The 25,683-nt window shown below is 43.4% G+C and overlaps 1 protein-coding gene across 25 annotated transcripts in view; it reads left to right on the plus strand.

Annotated features, from left to right (window-relative positions):
* The window catches only part of LOC112224289 (neurexin-1a-like), a 70,451-nt gene that overhangs the window by 9,862 nt on the left and 34,906 nt on the right, over positions 1 to 25,683 (plus strand). For 10 of the 25 annotated variants that reach the window (XM_042305981.1, XM_042305983.1, XM_042305966.1 and 7 more), the window contains exons 3-14: positions 1,613 to 1,627; positions 4,421 to 4,450; positions 6,983 to 6,994; positions 14,614 to 14,915; positions 15,408 to 15,431; positions 19,162 to 19,323; positions 20,797 to 20,868; positions 21,029 to 21,253; positions 21,395 to 21,542; positions 24,454 to 24,584; positions 24,676 to 24,860; positions 25,550 to 25,617. In XM_042305981.1, the coding sequence (XP_042161915.1) occupies positions 1,613 to 1,627; positions 4,421 to 4,450; positions 6,983 to 6,994; positions 14,614 to 14,915; positions 15,408 to 15,431; positions 19,162 to 19,323; positions 20,797 to 20,868; positions 21,029 to 21,253; positions 21,395 to 21,542; positions 24,454 to 24,584; positions 24,676 to 24,860; positions 25,550 to 25,617 (1,374 nt within the window). The remainder of the gene's footprint in view (positions 1 to 1,612; positions 1,628 to 4,420; positions 4,451 to 6,982; positions 6,995 to 14,613; positions 14,916 to 15,407; positions 15,432 to 19,161; positions 19,324 to 20,796; positions 20,869 to 21,028; positions 21,254 to 21,394; positions 21,543 to 24,453; positions 24,585 to 24,675; positions 24,861 to 25,549; positions 25,618 to 25,683) is intronic. The other 15 variants (XM_042305987.1, XM_042305971.1, XM_042305976.1 and 12 more) reach the window with 8 other exon arrangements.

Genomic DNA, 25,683 nt, shown 5'->3' on the forward strand with positions numbered 1-25,683 from the left:
AGCAGGGCTCTGAAAGAGAGACTCAGTTACATATGCTGCCCTATGCCTCCATCCCTCTACCTATTTACCTATCACACCCTCGATTTATCCCTCTTTACAGTTTCATCCTTCTCTAATAGGGTGGTCAATCGCTCAAAAAATAGTTGATTCATTTGGATTAATTGGTTGGTAAATCTCGGTTGGAAACGTAGTATGTTGTCATAAGAACATGAAATATGTGGCGAGTGTAGTGTGTTGATTAGTGTGTTGGGTGTTGGAAAGAAGGCAAGTGACATATGTTGGCGCGACAATTGTTTTGACAATACTGTAGCGCGGAGCACATTTTCGAACACCGGGACTGAAGGTGAAATTAATGTCACATTGCTTAAACCTATCCAATTATTTTAGATCAATGGGTAGGGACTGTACCAGGCCTTTAATTAGTGAAAACCAAGCTATTAGCGTTTCTTTTCTCTAATTAAAGGCACAGTGCGGTCAAAAATGTGTTTTACCTGTGATATATATATATATATATATTTCCACAGTATGAGGTTGGAATAATATTGTGAAAGTTTGAAAATTATGATAATTCCGTTTTAGTGTAAAAGCTGTTTGAAAATACCACCTGAAATTTCATCTTGTTTTGGTGACATCACCAGTTAATAGTTCTAAACTGCCAATAACAACTAGTTTTCCCTTCCCCCCCACTCCCAGACAGTCCTAGCAAAATTATTGCTTGAGAAAATACTCTTTACTAAGAAGGTATTTATTTTCTTTTTGACCATATTATTTGAAAACAATCACAGTAAGGTACTTAATTGTTACCCAGTACTGATTGAATATTGAGATAAAAATGGCTGCATTGGACCTTTAATAAGAGACAGAGGAAAGGGACATTTGGTTCCAAAGACACACACACACTCCAGTACTGACCCCAGCATGTTTCCCCCCTGCACTGCTGTTTTCTATCATCAGTTACCTGTTTCCATTGATCTATTCATTTACTGCAATGGTCAATGTGTGTGTCTGAGTGTGAGTGTGAGTGTGTGTGTGTGTGTGTGTGTGTGTGTGTGTGTGTGTGTGTGTGTGTGTGTGTGTGTGTGTGTGTGTGTGTGTGTGTGTGTGTGTGAGAGAGAGAGAGAACATGTGCGTGTATTCTGTGCTCTGGTACAGGAGGCTGTAAGGTAAGTTCTGGGTGAATAAATGTTCCAGATTCACACACAGGTAGGAGCGTCCGCTTTCATCCACCCTGGCCACTGTGTGTGCGCGTGCCTGTGTGCGTGCGCTTGGTTTGGGGCACTTCAGTCGATTCCGTGTATTGAAATTCAAGTAATGTATTGAAAATCTACTATTGTTGAGGATTTTTCAATGAATTGAATTTCGATTAACTTCCTGAATTGAATAAATTGGCCGCAACCCTGACGTGTGTGTGTGCATGCGTGCGTGCGTGTGGAAGAATGTAAGGTGCCACATCAGTGCCACATGGTATCATGGTGATGTCTGGGTGGATCTGCATGTGTGTAACCAAGGTAATGGTGTGGGTGTGCATCTGTGTACCCGTGGTAACAGACGGCTGTGCATGGCGTGTTAATGAATGTCTGTCTCTCTCTCTCCTTCGTCTGGACGCTCCCAGAACACTACAACCCAGGTGGGTCTCTCTCACTCACTTTCTCTCACCCCCCCCCCTCTCTCTCTTCTTCTTTACACCTATCCCATTCCTTCTTCCATGTCTGATTTGGGCACCGAAAGGTGTGTGGGTTGTGTGTGTGTAGGTTGTGTGTGTGCTGTATGTGGGTTGCAGTCAGACGGTAAGTAGACTCCCTTCATTGACAAATAAGTAGATCCATTCATGGACATATACCGGAGGTTTCAAGTGGCTCTCCACTCAAAGATAGAAACGGGCAGTGTAATAATAAGGTTTGATAAGAGGTTAGAGACCGACAGAGTAATAATAATAATACATTTGATTTGATTTGATACCCTAGGACAATTACAAGGTACGCTAGGACAATTACAAGGTACCCCAGGACAATTACAAGGTGCCCAAGGACAATTACAAGGTACCCTAGGACAATTACAAGATACCCTAGGACAATTACAAGATACCCTAGGACAATTACAAGATACCCAAGATAGGACAATTACAAGATACCCTAGGACAATTACAACCCTAGGACAGATACCCTAGGACAATTACAAGATACCCAATTACAAGGTACCCTAGGACAATTACAAGGTACCCTAGGACAATTACAAGATACCCTAGGACAATTACAAGGTACCCTAGGACAATTACAAGGTACCCTAGGACAATTACAAGATACCCTAGGACAATTAAAAGATACCCTAGGACAATTACAAGATACCCTAAGACAATTACAAGGTACCCTAGGACCATTACAAGGTACCCTAGGACAATTACAAGATACCCTAGGACAATTACAAGATACCCTAGGACAATTACAAGGTACCATAGGACAATTACAAGGTACCCAAGGACAATTACAAGATACCCTAGGACAATAAAGACCCTAGGACAATTACAAGGTACCCTAGGACAATTACAAGATACCCTAGGACAATTACAAGATACCCTAGGACAATTACAAGATACCCTAGGACAATTACAAGGTACCCTAGGACAATAGGACCCTAGGACAATTACAAGATACCCTAGGACAATTACAAGATACCCTAGGACAATTACAAGATACCCTAGGACAAGGACAATACCCTAGGACAATTACAAGATACCCTAGGACAATTACAAGATACCCTAGGACAATTACAAGATACCCTAGGACAAGGACAATTACAAGGTACCCTAGGACAATTACAAGATACCCTAGGACAATTACAAGATACCCTAGGACAATTACAAGATACCCTAGGACAATTACAAGATACCCTAGGACAGGATTACAAGATACCCTAGGACAATTACAAGATACCCTAGGACAATTACAAGGTACCCTAGGACAATTAGGACAATTAAAGATACCCTAGGACAATTACAAGAGACAATACCCTAGGACAATTACAAGGTACCCTAGGACAATTACAAGATACCCTAGGACAATTACAAGATACCCTAGGACAATTACAAGATACCCTAGGACAATTACAAGATACCCTAGGACAATTACAAGAGACCCTAGGACAATTACAAGATACCTAGGACAATTACAAGATACCCTAGGACAATTACAAGATACCCTAGGACAATTACAAGATACCCTAGGACAATTACAAGATACCCTAGGACAATTACAAGAGACCCTAGGACAATTACAAGATACCCTAGGACAATTACAAGATACCCTAGGACAATTACAAGATACCCTAGGACAATTACAAGGTACCCTAGGACAATTACAAGATACCCTAGGACAATTACAAGATACCCTAGGACAATTACAAGATACCCTAGGACAATTACAAGAGACCCTAGGACAATTACAAGATACCCTAGGACAATTACAAGATACCCTAGGACAATTACAAGATACCCTAGGACAATTACAATATACCCAAGGCCAATTACAAGATACCCTAGGACAATTACAAAGTATAAATGTAATAAAATAGCAAATATAAACATGATATTTCTAAGGTCAAAGTGCAAAAAAGCAGCATGGCACCAAAGAATAAACAAACAATTCAGGGGATAAAAAGAAAGGTCATTGGAAGGCAGTTGAAATAACGAGGCTGACTAACTCAGCAGCCCCTTCGCGAATGATAGATACAATATTTTCGTTTTTTAAACAGGTAGGAGAGCAAGACCAGTGTACATAGTGTGTGTGTGTGTGTGTGTGATTCCGCAGTTATTTGACATATGTAGAAGCTACACACACATATACACCAACATGAGCGAGCGACAGGTTTAAACATGGCGTGTGTCTTAGATGTGTGGGTGGCAGGGATGGTTGTAGAACCCCCTCTACCAGCTGTTGGTGCTCCACACAGGTCAAGGGCGCGTTCAAAAAGACTTGCATTTGCAGTGAACTGTCAGCTTGTAACAGTTACAGTTGAACGATCTGAATGAACGTACCCACATTTTATAGGAATGCGTCACTAGGTAAGGATAACCCTGGTAGTGTCTGCAATTTATTTGTCTACAATTTCCATATTGTAATTTATGTCTACAATTGAAGTATCTACAATTTCCAAACTGAGAATCACTGTGCTATTCTAACTATATACAGTATTTAATAGAAAGACAACATTTTTATCTAATGTTCACCGCACACTAGCATCACTGTGAGCAAATGTTAGCAACGGTAGCTATCATGATGGTGTGTGAGTGTGTGTCTATGTGTGTATGTTTGAGCGGGTGTGTGTGGGCACATGTATGTGCCTGTGTGTGTATGTATGTGTGTGTGTGGACAAAACCACGTCATGCTCCTCTGCTGTGCTGACTGTGCTCTTGTCTTCCTTTAAGGTCTGGCTCACCTGATGATCGGCGACCAAGGTACGACCTATTACATCACTATGACATCACTTCCCGTTCCTGCTGCTCCCCATCACCTCCCCACCTCCCCACCCCCACCACACCCCTCACCCCAAACCTCATCACCGCCGGACCCTAGACGCTGATCCAAGGTCAGGTTTGATTTTTGTCTATATTGGGTATATTAGGATATGGAGAGGCTTAACTGATCCCAGATGTGTGGTTAAGGTGAGGATATGGGTTTAGTGTTAGGATATGAACTGATCCTAGATCAAGGTCTGGTTCCATGGATGGTTTGTTGTGTGTGCATGTGTGTGTGTTAGTGATGCGTGGGTTGACTCATAACCCGCAGTCCCCCTGGTTATATCTGCGGGTTTAGGGTCTTGAAATATTATGTGGATGAAGGGCAGGTGGGTGGTGGGCGTGTTGAATACAGAGAAAATAATACATTCAAATGTCATAAATATGAACTCCACAAGAATTATACATCTATAGGCTACACTGAGGATTTTATTTCATTATTTTGATTTGCCTTTAGGGCGTAACCTAAGCCTAAGCTTTAGGGGCTAACTGTACGCTCGCCAAAAACACAGCAATTGCCAAATGGTTTTTGGGATTTGGGCAGAAAAAGTTAACGTCGATCCACTGAGGCAAATAGGCCAATGAAATGGAGAGTTGAAAATAAATAGGAGGGTCAGAACAGTAGGTAGCCTAATGTATGGGGAAGATTTGGTGAAGAGGTAAAAGAGGATGATTGCAGTGGGTTAAATGGAATAGTAACTGAAATGTGGACACTGACTGTAGTGTCTTTAACCTCTCACATGTAGCCTAACATAATATTACCTTCTGCAGAATTAAGCATTTATTGCAGTAAAATGATACACCAAATGTACATTTTGACTTGGGAACAGGAGTGGAGAAATAGGATTTCTTTCAGCATCTTGAGAGAATTACTGCACGGTTAGGGACCGTCTGTAAAAGTGCTATCGTTATCAGCATCATAAAAGCTGATAGTATTTCAACCATAAAATATGCATCCAAGCCGAACTGAATTCTTATCAGGAACATGTTGGGTAGTTTTCAGAGCTTTTGATTTCCTTAAAAACGGTCAAAGGTAAAATCGTTCCATTTCATTTTGTTATTGAATTTTCTCCCCGGTCTCTAAATGTCTTTGTTGCATGAGAGAAGCAGAGATTAAAGAAAAAAATGTACCGATGTCAACTAGATTCAAGGCTTCATTCTATCGATTTATGACATTATTCTGGTGAGTGAAGGTGTATTTAGTATCCAGGGGCAACAAGTAAGACAGAAGAGAAGCTGCATGTATTTAATTACAAACAAGTTGACTAACAAATAGCCACTGCAAATAAAATGTCTTAAATTAAAAGCAGGAACATAGGCTTATCTAAAAGGCCTGTCAGAAAATTGCTCCGCCCTCTCTGTACAGCGCATTTTCTACATTTGCGGCTTAGGGTCGGGTTCGGACCTCAGACTTTCACTCTATCACATATAGTCGGGCGGTTCCGGATGGGTTATTAGCAATTGCGGGAGGGTGCAAATGAACAAACAGCTGACCCGCGCATCACTAGTGTGTGTGTGTTGTTGCGGCTTGTATGTCTGTTGCAGGTTTTTGGTGCCTCATCCTAACCCCTCCCTGCAGCAATCCCTTCCCCTCCCATTGCCTGACTTCTGCACATGGGAACTCCCCTCTTATTGGCCAGTTCTCTGTTCATGTAGTTTTTCACAGTGTGTTGTATTAAATTAAACAAAAGTGTATAAAAGCAGCGCTGTCAAACACACCGCTGTAGCTCTGTCCTGTCTGTAAAGGCACATGACAACTACACAAACACACCGCTGTAGCTCTGTCCTGTCTGTAAAGGCACATGACAACTACACAAACACACCGCTGTAGCTCTGTCCTGTCTGTAAAGGCACATGACAACTACACAAACACACCGCTGTAGCTCTGTCCTGTCTGTAAAGGCACATGACAACTACACAAACACACCGCTGTAGCTCTGTCCTGTCTGTAAAGGCACATGACAACTACACAAACACGCCGCTGTAGCTCTGTCCTGTCTGTAAAGGCACATGACAACTACACAAACACACCACTATTACTGTATTGTATTATTGTATTACTTATACTACTATTACCACTGCTCACTTTAGTGGCACTGTACTGTAACACACCACTTCAGACTCAGAGGTAATCAAACACAGTTTGGAATGCATCAGTGACAGAATGTAGTAGTTTGTCTCTTACATTCTAAACCTCCATACAGCATACTGTAGTTGGTGGTGGGAGTGCTGCTTAGCTTGCAGTGTGGTACTCATAGAGAGAGATCTAATACAATAGGGTGTAATAGTGTTAAAAAAAAACGCGTATTCTGCTCCATTGGGAGTGTTTTGGTCTTGTTTGACGCCAGCGCTGCTTTTCTTCCTTTTCAAAATGGTTCCCCTTTTGCTTTCTTAGTTTCACACAACCAACTTACTCTCTCCCCTCCTTCCCTCCTCCCTCTTTCCCTTTCTCTCTTCAACATCTGACTGTAGGAAAGCTCAGAGGTATACGATTCCTTCTTGCTTATGGCTATGTATGGCTATGAGCTCGAATGTATGGCGGTGAGCTATACTGAATGGCTTCACACTGTACTAATGTAAGATGCTGTATGTGTGTGGAATTGGAATGTTTCTTTGTTCATGTGGCTGCTGTACATGCAGGTGGTGTGGTTGTGTGTGTGCGTGTGCGTGTGTGTGCACGCAGCAATGTAAAAGCAGTCAGAGGGGGCTGAAGTGGCCGTCGGCTCAGAGTAAAGAAGCTTTCTGAAGCTGACTATCTGAAATGTGTTTCTCTCAAGAAGCGGGCGAGGGGGGGGTTGTCTGTGGGTGTGAGAGAGGGGAGGGAGGGAGAGAGAGAGGGAGAGAGTGAGAGAGAGAGCGAGAGAGAGAGAGAGAGAGAGAGAGAGAGTCCTTAGATGTCTAGGGTCTGTATCTCCAAAGTGCCAGTCAGTCAGTCCTGCTCCAGTCAAACTCACTCTGGCATCAGTGTGTGCGTGCATGCATTCGGGCATGTGACTGGTGTCTGTCTCATCGGTCCCAAGGAAATGAAGTGTTTTGGATGTTGTTTAGAAGACTACTCTCGTGTCATGATGCACAACTCAAGTGTGTAATTACATTCAGCTATCGAGACAGCATATCAAATACAAGCAAGACACAGACACGCAGTCTAATTAGCGATTTGATGTTATTTTTGAATAAACATTGGCTAAGCAGGAGGCAGACAGGCAGTCAAAGTAGTAGTGGCTAGTAGCTACGATACGGCAACAACTCCAATGATTAGCTAACATCATCACACGAAATGCAATGTGTAAGGGCTGCGTCCTGCTTGTGCAACTGAAATATCCGTTACAACAGACAGAGAAGGTTTATGTCAGCTGTATGAGACAGAAATACAAACCCCATCTCCCCTCAATGACTTTCACTCCTTCATTCATTCGTTACGATTACAGGAACATTGACTTTTTACAGTATGTACAGCCAATTGTATGGTATTGTACTGTTTCCTTACACAGTACTTGCTTTGATACTGTGTTTAGATTACAGTAGGTGTACTGCAATATGAAATAGAGTAACTTACCACTAGCTGCCTGTAAGTTACTGTCAAATTCATGGCAACCCCTTTACAGTGTGGCTGTGGTGAGCTAGTATAGGTGTGTGTGTGTGTGTGTGTGTGTGTGTGTGTGTGTGTGTGTGTGTGTGTGTGTGTGTGTGTGTGTGTGTGTGTGTGTGTGTGTGTGTGTGTGCTACAGAGAGGACAAACCAAACCATATCATCACACAACAAGCATTCTCTAAACATGATCTTTGAGACATACACACACGCTCACAGACACACACGCTCACAGACACACACACACGCTCACAGACACACACACACACGCTCACAGACACACACAAATAACCTTTATCGAGTGCCCTTCTTTCTGTGTGTGTTGTGTGTAAATATGCATGAGTAAGGCTGCCTGTGCATTCTCTTCACGGTATGTGTGTGCATGCATACATGCATATGTGTGTGTGTGTGTGTGTGGGGGGTTGTGCACTGCAGGCGCGTGAGTCGGTATGTGTTAAGAGGGAGGTGGATTGTGACTCATCACTTTTGACTCATAAAGCGTTGGCAATCAAAGGAACTTATTTTACACACACACACACACACACACACTACTAACCCTCACCACTACATAGACCATACACACACCAGACCGACAGAGAGAGGGGGAGGACGAGAGAGGGCCACGGAGAAAGGGAAAGAGGGGGATGTATAGGGAAGTGTTTCAGAGGAGCAGAAAGAACGACTAATGCAATTGGGAGATGAGGGGGGAAGGTCAGAGAGAGAAAATAAATGGGCAGAGCCCTGATGTACCTGAGAGAGACAGAACAGCCCCTCTGATACGAAGGGGGAGACGGGTGGGGAGGGAGAGAGAGAGAGAGGGGATAGACAAGGTACAGTATTTATCTGGGCAGAGATGGTCTACACCAGTCTATACACCATAGAGTAACAGGCTTGGCTGTCCTATTTGGCTGTCCTCCCAAACACACACAGACACAAACACAAACATGTACTGTACTTATGCTGCAATGGCGGCAAGACGAAACTGGATGTCAATGTTTCCGATTAAACAGCGACAGCGAATTCGACCGAGGCAGGTGGAAACAATAAAACAATCAACGTGTTACTGATGTTTTATTCCCAGGATATGTTTAGTAGAGCTTTCAGGTGATAAGAAAAAAAGGTGTTCTTATCTTTTCCCTGTCAATGAGTCTGTGTATGGAATTTAGAAATGCTGTGTTATAACATTCATCTGTCATCTGGCTATAGTTACTACCTACTGGCAGCTTCATCTTCCCTGTGGATTCCCGTACTTACTTTGTGCTAGCTAAATAGCTAGTTATTGGGCATAATCAGTCACCAAAGGTAATGTTCTGTTTCATGGCTGACATAGCTAGCCCCCAACTAACTCACAAGTTTATTGTAATTTAGAATATTAGCAAGGTTCAATTTGGGCCAAGTGCCTAACCAATAGACCTTATTCACACAGGGGATTGCTTTTTTTTAAACAACAACATTGTTGCCTATGTGGGTGCAGCATCATTCATTAGACTTGTGAGTTGTAACTAGGCCAGCTGAAGTAGCCAGAACATTAATTATAAACCCATTTTGTTATTGATGCCCATTCCGAAGCTGTTTCTGACTTTATCATAATTTCTTAATGACCTGCGTTAAGGGGTTTGTGTGTGTGTGTGTGTGTGCGTGTGCGTGTGTGTGAGAGTCTTGGGATAAAACTGATCTTATCTAGCTTAAGACAAAACACTGGGCTCTAACTGGAGAGATTGTCATGGCAACAGAGAGAGAGAGAGGTAGGGGGGGTTTCAGACTAGGGGTAAAGAGAAACAAGGCTATAGGTAACAGAGACCAGTCTGTAGGTGTTAAATAGTGCTAGAAGCTAGTGTGCACTATATATTTTAAGGGTTTTAGTTTCAGGGTGGCAGGTAGCCTAGCGGCTAGAGTGTTGGGCCAGTAACCGAAAGGTCACTGGTTTGAATAACCAAGCAGACAAGGTGAAAAATCTTTTGATGTGCCCTTGAGCAAGGCATTTAACCCTAATTTGTTCCAGGGAGGCCGTACTACTATGGCTATAGAATAATAGTGAAGACATCAAAACCTACGAAATAAAACATATGGAATCATGTAGCAACCAAAAAAGTGTTAAACAAATCAAAATACATTTGAGATTCTTCAAATAGCCACCCTTGCCTTATTGGCAGCTTTGCACACTCTTGGCATTCTCTCAACCATCTTCACCTGGAATGCTTTTCCAACAGTCTTGAAGGAGTTCCCAAATATGCTGAACACTTGTTGGCTGCTTTTCCTTCACTCTGCGGCCTGACTCTTCCCAAACCATCTCAATTTGGTTGTGGTCGGGTGATTGTGGAGGCAAGGTCATCAGATGCAGCACTCCATCACTCTCCTTCTTGGTAAAATAGCCCTTACACAGCCTGGAGGAGTGTTGGGTCATTGTCCTGTTGAAAAACAAATGTTTGTCCCACTAAGCCCAAACCAGATGGGATGGCGTATCGCTGCAGAATACTGTGGTAGCCGTGCTGTTTAAATGAGCATTGCATTCTAAATAAATCACAGACAGTGTCACCAGCAAAGCACACGCACACCATAACACCTCCTCCTCCTCCATACTTTACGGTGGGAAATACACATGTACAGATCATCTGTTCTCCCACACTGCATCTCACAAAGACACGGTGGTTGGAACCAAAATCTCAATTTTGGACTCCAGACCAAAGAACAAATTTCCACCGGTCTAATGTCCATTGCTCATATTTCTTGGCCCAAGCAAGTCTCTGATTCTTGTTGGTGTCCTCTAGTAGTGGTTTGACCACGAAGGCCTGATTCACAGTCTCCTCTGAACAGTTGATGTGGATGTGTCTGTTACTTGAACTCTGTGAAGATTTATTTGGGCTGCAATTTCTGAGGCTGGTAACTCTAATGAACGTATCCTCTGCAGCAGAGGTAACTCTGGGTCTTCCATTCCTGTGGCGGTCCTCATGAGAGCCAGTTTCATCATAGCGCTTGGTGGTTTTTGCGACTGCACTTGAAGAAATTTTCGGTATTGACTGACCTTCATGTCTTAAAATAATGATGGACTGTCGTTTCTCTTTGCTTATTTGAGCTGTTCTTGCCATAATATGGACTTGGTCTTTTACCAAATAGGGCTATCTTCTGTATACCACCCCTACCTTGTCACAACACAACTGATTGGCTCAAACGCATTAAGAAGGAAAGAAATTCCACAAATTAACTTTTAATTAGGCACACCTGTTAATTAGGCACACCTGTTTTAATTAGGCACACCTGTTAATTGAAATGAATTCCAGGTGACTACCTCATGAAGAATGCCAAGAGTGTGCAAAGCTGTAATTAAGGCAAAAGGTAGCTATTTGAAGAATCTCAAATATAAAATCTATTTTTATTTTTTGGTTACTACACGATTCCGTATGTGTTATTTCATAGTTTTGATGTCTTCTCTATTATTCTACAATGTAGAAAACAAATCCTTGAATGAGTAGGTGTTCTAAAACTTTTGACCGGTAGTGTATATATCTTTTTTTTAAGAGTCGATTTGCCTAGCTACCCATCCACATCGCTCCGGCTAACTGATGTTTCGTCTCCGCGATGAGTCTGGATTTTCCGCCCTCTCTAACAATTTCTAGAATGTGAACACAGTCTTACCATTCTGATTGGCCCTAGAAACCGATGGGTTGGGCCTCCCTTCATGATGATGTCATCAACTTTGATACTCTGATTAGTTAGATATATTAGAGACCATCCAATCACTGATGAATTTGTTTTACACAATGCCCCTCATTTTGAAGTCAAACAAACGACTTCTAGGATGACTTTTTCAGACTGAGTGTATGTAGATATCAAGAGAGCAGTGGAAATACATTCAGGGTGAATCGTCAGGCAACTAGGCTCTATGGTGTACGTGTTAAGGGATATAAGTGTAAAGGGTTTAGGGTGTAACTTGGCTCTATGGTGTACGTGTTAAGGGATATAAGTGTAAAGGGTTTAGGGTGTAACTTGGCTCTATGGTGTACGTGTTAAGGGATATAAGTGTAAAGGGTTTAGGGTGTAACTTGGCTCTATGGTGTACGTGTTAAGGGATATAAGTGTAAAGGGTTTAGGGTGTAACTTGGCTCTATGTACCAGACTGAAGGTTAATATCTGGAGTCTGCATGTATTAGCATACATTAACATCACAGGTGGCTGGTGGCACATTAGTTGGGGAGGACAGGCTCATTGTAATGGCTGCAATGGAATAAATGGAATGGTATCGAACACATGGTTTCCTTGTGTTTGATACCATTCCATTCAGTCATTATTATGAGCCGTCCTCCCCTCACTAGCCTCCTGTGGTTAGCATACATTCTAGAGCTGGACATCCATTTGTATGTGTGGGCGAGTGTCTCAACAAATGCGTGTGCTAGTATGTACACATGGTGTAAGTACGACGTGTAGACTTGTGTGTATATGCAGTATGTGTGCTCATTCATGTGTGTGCTCAGGCTGGAAGGAGCTGATAGAATAAGTGCATGGTTAGCTGAAATGAGGTGCAGCGTGTTATCTCCACGACTACAGGACTACTACTGTGGATTTAGATACACCAGCATATGTCTCTCTCTCTCTCGCTCTCCCAGGTAGTGTTGTCAGCCTGCTGTTTCTCTATCCGCCATTTTGATTCAGTACAGCTGTCCCTGATAATGTACTGTTCACTCAATCACCCTCTCTCACAAACACACGCACGCACACACGCACACAGCTGTAGCCCTATTGCACAGGGTTACCATGGAAATGGCAAATGACTATGTGAGAGGCTGAGAAGGAGAGAAAAGAGCCACCACATCAGCTGCAGTGGGTGTGTGTGTTTGTGTATGTGAGTGTACGTGTGTGATAGAATCGTGAGCTGGGCCACAGATCGATGTCGAGATGTTTTATGTCCTGCTGTCTGATCTAATGACATGACTGTAAATAAGAGCCAAAATGGCAGAATGGTTGCCTGAAATCGAATGGCGTGACTGTAAATTAGATCTAGAATGGTGGTGGAAGGGTGGGTGATTTCTTCATTGTGAGAAATTGTCTCCTCTCACACTCAGCCCTGTCATTTGTGTGTGCGTGCGTGTTTCCTGCTCACTCTCGCCCTCCCTCCACGGTAAAGACTCGCTGCAGGCTCTGGGTTGGTAATAGCTTTCCTGACTCAAATACACCAATATTTACACACACACACACACACTCTGGGAGGGAGGTAATTATACCCAGAACACAGTCACACCCATGACATGCTGGCAAAGACCTTTCTGTTCCCACTTACATCCTGGCACACATACTGGCATACAATTGATTCTATTATGCTAAATGATATTCTATATAAGAATGTTAAATGAAATTATATTCAATATAAGAATGTTAAATTATATTCTATGTAAGAATGTTAAATGATATTCTTATCGCTACATTTTATTGTATTGTGTTACATTGTAGATCGTTACATTCTATTGTAGTCAGTGGTGACGTGTAGAGGATGCTGCCAGTGCCAGAGGCTCAGGGGGTTGCCTTAGATACTGCTGGAAGGAGGACAGGAGAGGAGGGAGGTGTGAGAGATAACAGAGAGAGTGATAGAGGAAGTGGGGAAGGATGACTCGGAGAGGGGAATTGGTGTGAAAGAAAGATAGATAATGTTGCCTCACTCATCTCTTCCCGGTGTGCATGTGTGTGGGATGTGTGACTGCCTGCATGTGTGTGTATGTGTATGATATACAATGAGATAGTCTAGTGTCCTTGAGAGTCAGTAAAGGTGGACATGGTAAGTAGCTATATTGGCTTGAAGCTGTCTGAGCTGTGGTTGGCTGTTCTGGTTGTCTGCGCTACTGGGCTGGCATGGCTAGTTACTGATAGGTGCTTAAGAACACATCACTTCAAACGACACAGCATTCCTCTGTTAAAAAGATGACAGATTTCATTTTTGATTTATTACATTTTTGATTTAACCTTTATTTAACTAGGAAAGTCTGTTAAGAACAAATTCTTATTTTCAATGGCGGTCTACCCCGGCCAAACCCTCCCCTAACCCGGAAGACGCTGGGCCAATTGTGCATCGCCCTATTTGACTCCCGAACACGGCCGGTTGTGATACAGCCTGGGATCGAACCAGGGTCTGCAGTGATGCCTCTAGCACTGTGATGCAGTGCCTTAGACCACTGCACCACTCGGGAGGCCAAATGATTATTGAATGCATAATGACTGCTGAATTCATCAGAAAGTGAAGTATCACGACAGATCCATATGGTTCAATGTCAACTCACTCATGAACGATGCAGTCAACTCATTCCAGACTACTGGATGAGCAACCAAAGAATTAGATATAGAAATGCCTCCGGTTATTAGGTTTCGGTTTTTCACTAACATTGCTGTTCACACATTCAAAATGGGGCTCTTGATATCATATTATAAATATTATTACACATTAAAAACAAACATGGAATGTTTTCTGTTTCTCTTTCTCCCCACTTCTCTCCCAATCCTTCCTTCCCTCCCTCCCTCCCTCTCCTCTCCAGCCCGTGAGGACTACTTAGCAACATTTAAGGGATCAGAGTATTTCTGCTATGACCTGTCTCCCAGCCCCATCCAGTCCTCCAGCGATGAGATCACCCTGAGCTTTAAGACCCTGCAGAGGAACGGCCTGATGCTCCACACAGGAAAGTCGGCTGACTACGTCAACCTGGCCTTAAAGAATGGAGCCGTGTCACTGGTCATCAACCTGGGGTCCGGGGCTTTCGAGGCCCTGGTGGAGCCGGTTAACGGGAAGTTTAACGATAACGCATGGCACGATGTCAAGGTCACGCGCAACCTGAGACAGGTAACCTGGCAACAGCAGGGGAGGGGGATGTGGGAAGGAAGGGGGAGGGGGTTATAGAGAAAGGGATAAAGAGGGTGAGAGGGAAAGACAGGCTGAGAGAAAGAGGGTGTGTGTGTGTGTGAGAGAGAGAGAGAGAGAATGAAAGAGGGCATATCTTTGCTAAACTCACTGTATGTATGTACAGTATGTATGCGTGTGTGTGTGTGTGCACTTGCGTGTGTCTTTAGCGTCAAGGCTGGGGTTACAATGGTGCTGCTAACTGTAGTCTTCTGCTGTTTGCCTGTGTGTGTGTACCAACTACTAACTACTAACTGTACTTACTAACCTGCTAGTAATACTAACTAACCTCCATCCATGGAATGTGTCATACTACTAACCTGTTGCCTTCTCCACTCCTCTCTAACCTCCACTGGCCTTCTACTTTTTCTTTTCTTTTCTGGAAGTTGTTCTGTTCACACTTTTTGCTTTCCTTTCTCCCCGTCTCCCACAAAGCACTCAGGCATTGGACACGCTATGGTAAACAAACTCCATTGTTCGGTAGATACCATTCTAATTGTTTCTTAGTTTGGGTTTGTCTATTTTCTTTTTCTGAGCCGTAGAACAACTAAAACTATACTAGGACAGGATGACGGCGGTTGGTACTCTACGCTTATCACTCCCCTCCGAGCCACACAATTTTTTTCTACCTTTCCTTTTACCTTTGTCCAACATTCACCCCATCTCCCTGTGGTTGATATGTAGGCGTGTCCTGATTGGCTCATCCCTCACTTGCACGCGACTGGCCGCTCCCCATGCATGGTACAACTTCATGGTGCCTCTCTGATTGGTCCATTAGACAGAGAAAGGCCAACCCCCCTCCCCCACTGTTTTAAAATCCTAATCTCTTTCCATTCCTCCTCTGTATGCTGTCCATCCTGCTGTTGTCATTCGTTTTCCCGTTCCTGTCTTCCTCCTGCTGTTGACTGCATGCAGAGAGAGGAGGCTGCATGTGTGTGGAATGACATGACTAACCCATCTAACGCTCTGCGTGTCCGTGTGTGAGTCAGTATGTGTGTCACATCATTCAGACCTGCTGATCTGACTAACTCCCCACTCCACACACTCACATACGCACCCACAATCTAACCCATCACCCCTACCCGCTCACACACTGTAACCCCCAACACCATCATCACTACTAACATCTTGTTTATCACTAAACTCAACACAACTAACCGCAATGACACCATTTACTAACACACTACAAACTACTATTCTACTAACCTGGAACTGACTACTAACTACTAGCTAACACACTAACAGCTGCACGCTAACTAACGCACTAACCACTGTGGCTGTTGAGCCTCTGTTGAGGCCTTACTAACACTTGCCTGATTTACCTGGTTAGCTACTGATGCTAATGCTATATAGTCAGGGTAATCCTTGTTAGCTACTAATACTAGTGTTATATAGTCAGGGTAGTCCTGGTTAGCTACTGATGCAAATGCTATATAGTCAGGGCAATCCTTGTTAGTTACTGATGCTAGTGCTATATGGTCAGGGTAGTCCTGGTTAGCTACTGATGTTAATGCTACCTATAGCCACGGTAATCCTGGCTAGATACTAATGCTAATGCTAGCTATAGCCTGAGCTAGCTACAGTACACATGTTACTCTAATCTACCCAGTGGGTTAGCCGTTGTTGCTAATCAACAACAAGCTTGTTTGCGTTTTATAGAACCAATGTTCATCATTTGGTTGTACTCATGGCAGATCAATTACAATTGGTTGTGGCAAAAAGGTCAAGAGGTGTTGTGGATTCACTGACAAAGAAGACTGAGTGCTGATTTTCTTTAGCATCAACGTTGCCATAAGAAGTTAAAATTCGACACATATCTTATTACTGCTTGAACTGGAGCCTGAAAATTATTGAAAATAACATATGTTGGGTGACTAGATTCCCTAATGCACAATAGGGGACATTAATTTGGGGCAAATTCCGCCATCCCGTTGAGCTCAATCCACCCACTAGGGTTGGATGGTATCCAGATTTTCATACCGTCATTCAGTTTCTGTATCATATCGGAGCATTTGCTATTACCGTAAGTGCCCACACGATACACACTTTTTTATAGAGTATTTGCCATTACCGTAAGTGCACACACTATACACACTTTTTTATTTACAATTTAGTGCAACGGGGATCTTGATCCAGGAGTGGATTGAAGGCCTCTAATCTGGGTACCAGTCTTTTTAGCTAACATTCCACTCCTTGCCACTCCATGTCATTGCCAAAGATACTGTCCTTTTGGCAATCTCAACGTTCAATATGTAGCTGGATTAACGGTGGAGTTGCTCTTTGGTTGTTTGAAATAACATGAATATTTTCCATGACAACATCCCGAGCCTCAAAAATGTAAATAAACATTATAACAAAATCAAAAACAAACATTTAGCTGTTAGCTAGGCAAGTTGCTGTATTTTGAGGCTTAAAATCAAAGCAAATAGGTTTTGTGGTTGTAATTTCAGTAGCCTATATATTTAGTTTGAGGATTTAGACTTGAGCTAGCTACTTTTGACAGACTAGTTTCATCTGGACAAACAGAAAACGGTTGCTTAGCAGCCGTATAAGTGTTCAATGGAGAATAAAGTGACCAATATTTGGATAATCATTGTGATTGGAGGATAGCTGTGAGAGTTAGGATCAACTCCTTTATTCTTCCCGAGCTCATTAATGATAGAATGTTCATATTTGAAAATTGCAGAAAGGCCGGTCTCTTTGGCAATGGCAAGGAGTGGAATGTTCGCTAAAGAGACTGGTAGTCAGGCTAGAATGTCTCTGCTGTGACCAAGAAGCTTGTTCTTGATATCTAGCCACTTAGCTAGCAAGTTAGCAAACCAACTGCAAAGCTGGATACCTGAGCTGAACATAATTTATTTGACACATCTTAGTTTTCTTAAAGGTATACTTATAGTTTTAAGCACTCCCGCAGCCACCTCAAGGCTGGGGTACCCCCAACGGTATTGAAAATCGTACCGTCGTTATTTCGAATTACCCTGGTATATGGTATAAAGGGTTATTGCTTAAGCCCAACACCTACTCTCTTGCCTTGTGCTCATGGTGATATTTAGGCAGAACAGCAGAGAAGTCATGCTTTTTGCGTTGTTCAGAGTGAAGATACAGAATTGAGGCAATGAATCTACAAGAAACACTCCCCCCCCCAATTCGTCAACCCACCATTGTCTGTGGATGAAATGGGGAGTTCCACATTTCCTCCATGCAATGCAAGAAGTATAAATTGCCTATTAGTCAGATTGTTTTAACAAGGGGGCAAGCAATGCTAAGCTAATACCATAGATGGCAAAATAATGAACATAGATAGCTAACATGTACCTAAATATTGGAACTGACTGTTAAGATGCAAAATAAAGGAAATAAATGTATGGGTGAAGGTCACCCCCAGGGCAGAATTTATATGCATAGCATCTTGTCCATGATGCCCTGAGGGCAAATGACTTCAAGCACAAATTAGTAAAATGCTTTTAGGGCAGTTTTATGTTATAATCAAGTCCAGGACTCTACGATTTCCATGACTTGGAGCTTGACTCGGACTTGGCCATTGTTGACTTGAACTTGGACTCAAGTTCAAAGACTTGTGACTTTGTCAAGTAAAGTCCATCCATATCATTACATGTATTTCCAGTACAACATCTTAGCTACAACAGCAAATGTTAGGTAGCTACAGTATTAGCAAAATATTTTAAATTATAAACTTATCTTGAAAGTTTTTTGGACCGCAGCCTATAGCACTAACAAGGGAATAGTAACTCGACTACAGCTTGAGTATAAAGGACACAGACTTGGACTCAGATTTGCATTTGTTCTACCTCTATGACAGATCTGCCCTGAGAACGGAATTGGTTCCATAAAACTCTAACGAGCCCAAACCACCTCATGACACAGACAGGAAACATGTCCAAACACAGCTAAACCAATGACATCACAGAATAAACACAGTTAGACCAATCAAATCACACAAACCAAACACAGCTAGACCAATGAAATCACAGACCAGTCCCAAACAACTGACCAACCAATCCAATCCAGCTGACCAACCAATCCACTGACCAACCAACCACAGCCAAGACCAGACCACCTCCCCAGACCCTACCAAGCCAGAAAGGGGCAGACCAATTCGGCTGGCTAGCGCGTAGCGCTGCATTTGGTGTGAGTATAGCGTGTCCTTTCCCTGTGCTTTGTTGCATAGGTGACCATCTCTGTGGACGGCATTCTGACCACTACGGGCTACACCCAGGAAGACTACACCATGTTGGGCTCAGACGATTTCTTCTATGTGGGAGGAAGTCCCAGTACTGCCGACCTCCCTGGATCTCCTGTTAGCAACAACTTCATGGGCTGCCTCAAAGAGGTGGGGAGCACACACATGCACACTAACACACGTCTACACGTCATACACATGAATACACACATCTACATATGCAAAAATCCTTCATATACAGAGCTAGGCCTACAGGCTTATCTACACACTCATGATCTCATACTGTATACAGTAGTAAGGGACAGAGAGATACACACAGACACACACACACACACACATTTGGCAGAGGCACACACACACCATCCTCCCTTGTGCAGGCTGCAGCATCAGAGAGAATCAGCGATGAGTGTTGCTGAGGGAGCAGATGCAGCGCTAAGCGCTAACATGCTAATTAGCTCTGCCACCGAGACCCTCTATCCATCCCCTCTGCTCCAAAAAAGGGCCAACAGCGCACACACACGTGCACACATCAACACGGACATATGCACAAAAATGCATGTGCGCACACAAATAAACAGACACATAAAAACTCACAAACAAACTGACAGATGATGTGCCAACAGAGTGATATCAGTATTATTAGCGTGGGGGGGTTGGTTCTTCTATTGTGGGGACCTAAAATCCACACAGTTCACCACAACGATAGTAAAACAAGGAAAATGCTCCCTAGTGAGGACATTTCCCACATCCTCATGAGGAGAAAGGCTATTTTAAGCTCAGGGGTTAGGTTTAGGGTTAGCATTAGGGTTATGGTTAGAATTAGGGTTAAGGTAAGGGTAAGGAGTTAGGGTTAGGAGTTAAGGTTAGGGTTAGTGAAAATAAGATTTTGAATGGTCGTGGTCCCCACGAGGATAGAAGAACATAACGTGTGCGTGTGGTTGATTGGAACTGATGGTGTTGTAGGCAGGCTGCTGTCAGAGACACATTTACATATCTAATGTGATCATATGCTAATCCATGAGAAATAATTAAGATGTACGACTGAACACACTCGCATGACTGATCATCAGCCCTGTACAACATTTCATGCACACCAACACCCAAACCCATGCACATACACACACATATATACACACAAACACATTCTTTCTCTCCCTCTCACACACACACACATATAAAAGGGTATTTCAGTGATGCGTTTAGGTGAGTTCTGCACAGTTCACAGACAAATGTCTGATGTATGAAAGCAGAATGTTTGTGTGTGTGAGTGACATTGCAGCCATGAAAATGCTACTCACACACTTGGAGACAAAGATGGAGAGAGAAAGCGGTTCTATATTGAACCCTAATGAACTGAAGCCTTTTGCACGGCACCTCATAAGTTCTTCCTCGTCTCCTCTCCTCGTCTCCTCTCTTTTATCTAGACTGGTATGACAACACAAGTTTGGAGGAAGCAACATGACAGAGCTACCTGAGGTTTCGCTTCTTCTGTCCAACTAGATCTTGAACATTGTGACTGAAGGAGAAGAGACAAGGAGAGGGATATACCAGACTATTGATTGCTCTCTTCCCTTAACTTCTTACCCATGACCCTTATCCTGACCCCTCAACCCTGACCTCTAGGTGGTGTATAAGAACAATGATGTACGGTTGGAGCTGTCTCGGCTGGCTAAGCAGGGAGATGCTAAGATGAAGGTAAGACGCCGTAGTTTCTTATTCACTGGTCTCAAATCACATCCCAAACCTTCAGTAGTCTATTGCTGCACATCTATTCCTCGCTGTTTCACTTTATTTTATTGCGTCTATTTGATGTACAAATGTGTTACATTTAAAAATGCACTTCCCCATCCATCAGGTGAGCGGTATGGTGGCGTTTAAGTGTGAGAGTGTGGCGACCCTCGATCCTGTGACCTTTGACACCCCAGAGTCGTTTGTGGCATTAAGCAAGTGGAGCGCCAAGAAGGCAGGGTCAATCTCCTTTGACTTCAGAACGACAGAACCCAATGGACTGATGCTCTTCAGCCACGGGAAACCACGACAGCAGCAGCGCAAAGACCCCCGCACACCCCCCACCCTAAAGGTAAGGACACACACACACACATTAACCTCGCACCGACCCTCGCACACACACACATTCATATTATATTGATGTTTATACTTTTTGTTGGTGTTGATGTTCATGTTGTACTGTTTTTTTCTATTGTTGCCGTTACTGTTGCAGGTGGATTTCTTTGCCATCGAGATGCTGGATGGTCACCTGTATTTGCTGCTGGACATGGGCTCAGGAACCACCAAGACCAAGGCCATCGACAGGAAGGTCAATGATGGGGAGTGGTACCATGTCGACTTCCAGAGGGACGGGCGCTCAGGTATCTGATTGATTGATTTTATGTAACCAGGTCTAGGTGCCGTTTATTATGTTTTGTGTTATATTTATTTCATCCCTATACTGTATCTACCTGTACTTACACTATATATAGAAAAGTATGTGGACACCCCTTCAAAATGTGTTGTTTCGGGCTATTTCAGCCACACCCGTTGCTGACATGTGTATGAAAATCGAGCGCACAGCCATGCAATTTCAACAGACAAACATTGGCAAACTGTGACTTTCAACGTGGATCACAAGATGCAACCTTTCCAACAAGACAGTTTGTCAAACTTCTGCCCTGCTAGAGCTGCCCCGGTCAACTGTGCTGTTATTGTGAAGTGGAAACATTTAGGAGCAACAGCGGCTCAACTGCGAAGTGGTAGGCCGCACAAGCTAACAGTAATGGCACCGGTGACTGCCGAAGCGCGCATTGCTTAAGAAAATTCCTCGGTTGCAACACTCACTACCGAGTTGCAAACTGCCTCTCGAAGCAACATCAGCACAATAACTGTTTTTCGTGAGCTTCTTGAAATAGGTATCCATTGCCTAGCAGCCGCACACAAGCCTAAGATCACCATGCACAATACCAAACGTCGGCTGGAGTGGTGTAAAGCTCGCCGCCATTGGACTCTGGAGCAGTGGAAAAGCGTTCTCTGGAGTGATGAATCACGCTTCACCATCTGGCAGTCCAACGGACGAATCTGGGTTTGGTGGATGCCAGGAGAACGCTACCTGCCACAATGCATAGTGCCAACTGTAAAGTTTGGTGGAGAAGGAATAATGGTCTGGGGCTGTTTTTTATGGTTCGGGCTAGTTCCAGTGAAGGGAAATCTTAATGCTACAGCATACAATGACATTCTAGATTATTCTGTGCTTCCAACTTTGTGGCAACAGTTTAGGGAAGGCCCTTTCCTGTTTCAGCATGACAATGCCTCCGTGCACAAATCGAGGTCCATACAGCAATGGTTTGTCGAGATCGGTGTGTAGAAGAACTTGACTGGCCTGCACAGAGCCCTGACCTCAACCCCATCGCACACCTTTGGGATGAATTGGAACGCCGACTGTGAGCCAGGTCTAATCGCCTGACATCAGTGCCCGACCTCACTAATGCTCGTGGCTGAATGGAAGCAGGTCCCCGGAGCAATGATCCAACATCTAGTGGAAAGCCTTCCCAGAAGAGTGGAGGCTGTTATAACAGCAAATGGGGGGGACCAACTCCATTTTATTACCCATGATTTTGGAATGAGATGTTTATGTAGTGTACCTGTTTAGCACCCGGTTTGTCCTCATTGATTATATTTTGCTGCAAAGTGATTGTGTGGGTGGGAATTAGTCTGCCTGGGAACATAGACCATTTTTAACCGTATCTTACTCTTTTTGTTGATGACAATGACAGAAGAAGAGAAGGACAATAAATGGACTAAACTTATTCTTGGATTTCTCTCTTTTATTCGATTGTGTTGGAATTATTCCCAGGTCACTACCCAGCAAGCACATTTCATGGGTGTGTCTTTGTGTCTTGATTTGTTCTGGGAACGAATCCATACGTTTCCTGACCGGTAAATCCGTTTTTTTAAACGTTCTGAGAACAGAAGTGAACATTTAGCCTGTTCTGGGAACATTCATTTTTAGGCTGCAGGGAGGTTCTGAGAACGTTTTACTCTGGTTCCTTGAATGTTTTCCTGGGAGGTTTTATTAACTCCCTGAGAATGGATATTATAGGCTAGTTGGAGGTTTTTGAATAACTTCCTTAAAACGTTCACTGAATGTTTCAATAAGATTTCTAACTCCAAGCACAGATAGGACACATAGAAATTCATTTCCTTAGGCATTAATCATGCAAACACATTTATTTTTTATTTTGATGCGGCATCAGTGAGATTCAAACCAATAATCTTCTGTTCTTTATAAATGGAATTTCGTCCACTGTGCCACCAGGATGGAGCTAGCATGCCATGTTTGTTTTTTGTTTTTTACGCATACAAAGCTTTTCATTTCATTCTATTCAAACAGACCCCATTTCAAAGGAAACAAGCACTCGTTAAGATCAGTTGGGGACAATTCTCTGAAATGTTCTTGTGGTTTTTATGGAATGTTTTCTTTAACATTCTCCGAACAATTTGAGAATGTGACGTTTCATAGAACCAGGAGGAAACCTGTAGGAAACATGCTGACGTACTGAAATTCCCACAAAAGAACATTTTGTTTCTTAACGTTCTCGGGAACAATTTGAGAACATTCCCAAATGTCAAACCAGTCCAACATTTTAAATGAAATATTATCCATGTCTAGTCACTCGAACCCTACCTATATGTACATCTCTACCTCATTTACCCCGTAACCCCTGCACATCGACTGGGATGTAATGCAATACTCATTATTGTTATTCACTGTGTATTTATTCCCTGTGTCACCATTTCTATTATTTTTATTCCAATTATCTTTAACTCTGCATTGTTGAAAAATGACCCATAAGTAAGCATTTCACTGTTAGTCTACATCTGTTCCCAGGAAGTTGTGGGAAGGTTGTATGCAAAATAATCATTGGACAACCACGCTCTCACCAAGCTCGAAGAAACATATGGTTCTCAGAACGTTATGTGCTATCTGGGTAGTAAGTGGCATCATAACCTTCTTGTTATTTGCCATTACACAAGGCAAGTCAATTAAGAACAATTCTTTATTTACAATGACGTTCTGGCAAGTGGCGAGGGGCAGAGGGGAAAGGTCTCTTAACATTTACATTTGAGCCATTTACCAGACTCTCAACTTTACAGTCAGTGCACCCTAATCATTGACCACCCTTCACCCTAACCTGCGCGCGTGTGTGTGCGTGTGCGTGTGCGTGTGTGTGTGTGTGTGTGTGTGTGTGTGTGTGTGTGTGTGTGTGCGCGTGCATGCGTGTGTAGGTACTATCTCAGTGAATTCACAGCGTACAGCGTACACAGCTCCAGGGGACAGTGAGATTCTAGACCTGGATGATACTCTGTACCTAGGAGGATTACCAGAGGATCGCCAAGGACTCATCTTCCCTACTGAGGTGTGTGTGTGTGTGTGTGTGTATGTTCGCACACTTGAGTGTATCGTGTGTGTGTGTGTGTGTGTAATCTGTCTGTCTCTCCTCTCTGTAGGTGTGGACAGCGTTATTGAACTACGGCTATGTCGGCTGCGTGAGAGACCTGTTTGTGGACGGTCAGAGTAAGGACATCCGTCGTCTGGCTGAGGTTCAGAGGGCTGTAGGGGTTAAGCCCTCTTGCTCCAGAGAGCCTCCTAAACAGTGTCTGTCCAACCCCTGCCAACACAGCGCCACCTGCAGGTACTACTGTACTACTTCATCGCCACTTACTCAAGTCAAGTCTACTGTCTACTGTACTATTTTGACGTCTGCCTGACTGTTTCTAAAGGACTACCTTCACTTTTAACTGAGGTTTAGGCAGAAATGTTTTGTTGTCACATACACCGGATAGGTGCAGTGAAATGTGTTGTTTTACATGGTAGTATGCGACCCTGGAGTAAATGAGGGTAATTAGGGTTAAGTGCCCTGCTCGACAGATTTTACACCTTGTCGGCTCAAGTATTCAAACCAGCGACCTTTCGCTTACTGGCCCAACCGCTACCTGCTGTCCCGTTGTCAATAAAGCACCTTGAATTTATATATTTAATTTAGCAGACGGTTTTATCCATTTCGACTTACAGTCACGTGTGCATATATTTTACGTATGGATGGCCCTGGAAATCAAAACAACCCTGGCGGTGAAAGTGCCATGTTCGACCAACTCGACCAATAGGACCCTTCGCTAAGCCCCCGCCCCAGAATTTTGGCCAACCAATCGCAGCGCTCCATTGGATAACAACTGTCGCTAACCAAGTTCTAGTACAGCGCCTAGGACAAGCTTTAGTGAAGGGTGAATTGCATTCCAGTGTATGTAGTCTGTAGTCGGATCTACTCTGGCATGACCCTTGACTTGACACTTGACCTTTAACCCTAACCTCTTACCTCTGCAGGGAGGGCTGGAACAGATACGTGTGTGACTGCTCTGGGACCGGATACCTGGGACGGGCCTGTGAGAGAGGTGAGCAGATGGGGAGAGATGGAGGGATGGAGAGAGGGGGAAGGAGGTGGTGTTATTTAGTCTCTG

This window comes from Oncorhynchus tshawytscha, linkage group LG25, assembly GCF_018296145.1.
Source record: "Oncorhynchus tshawytscha isolate Ot180627B linkage group LG25, Otsh_v2.0, whole genome shotgun sequence".
Taxonomy (NCBI): Eukaryota; Metazoa; Chordata; class Actinopteri; order Salmoniformes; family Salmonidae; genus Oncorhynchus; species Oncorhynchus tshawytscha.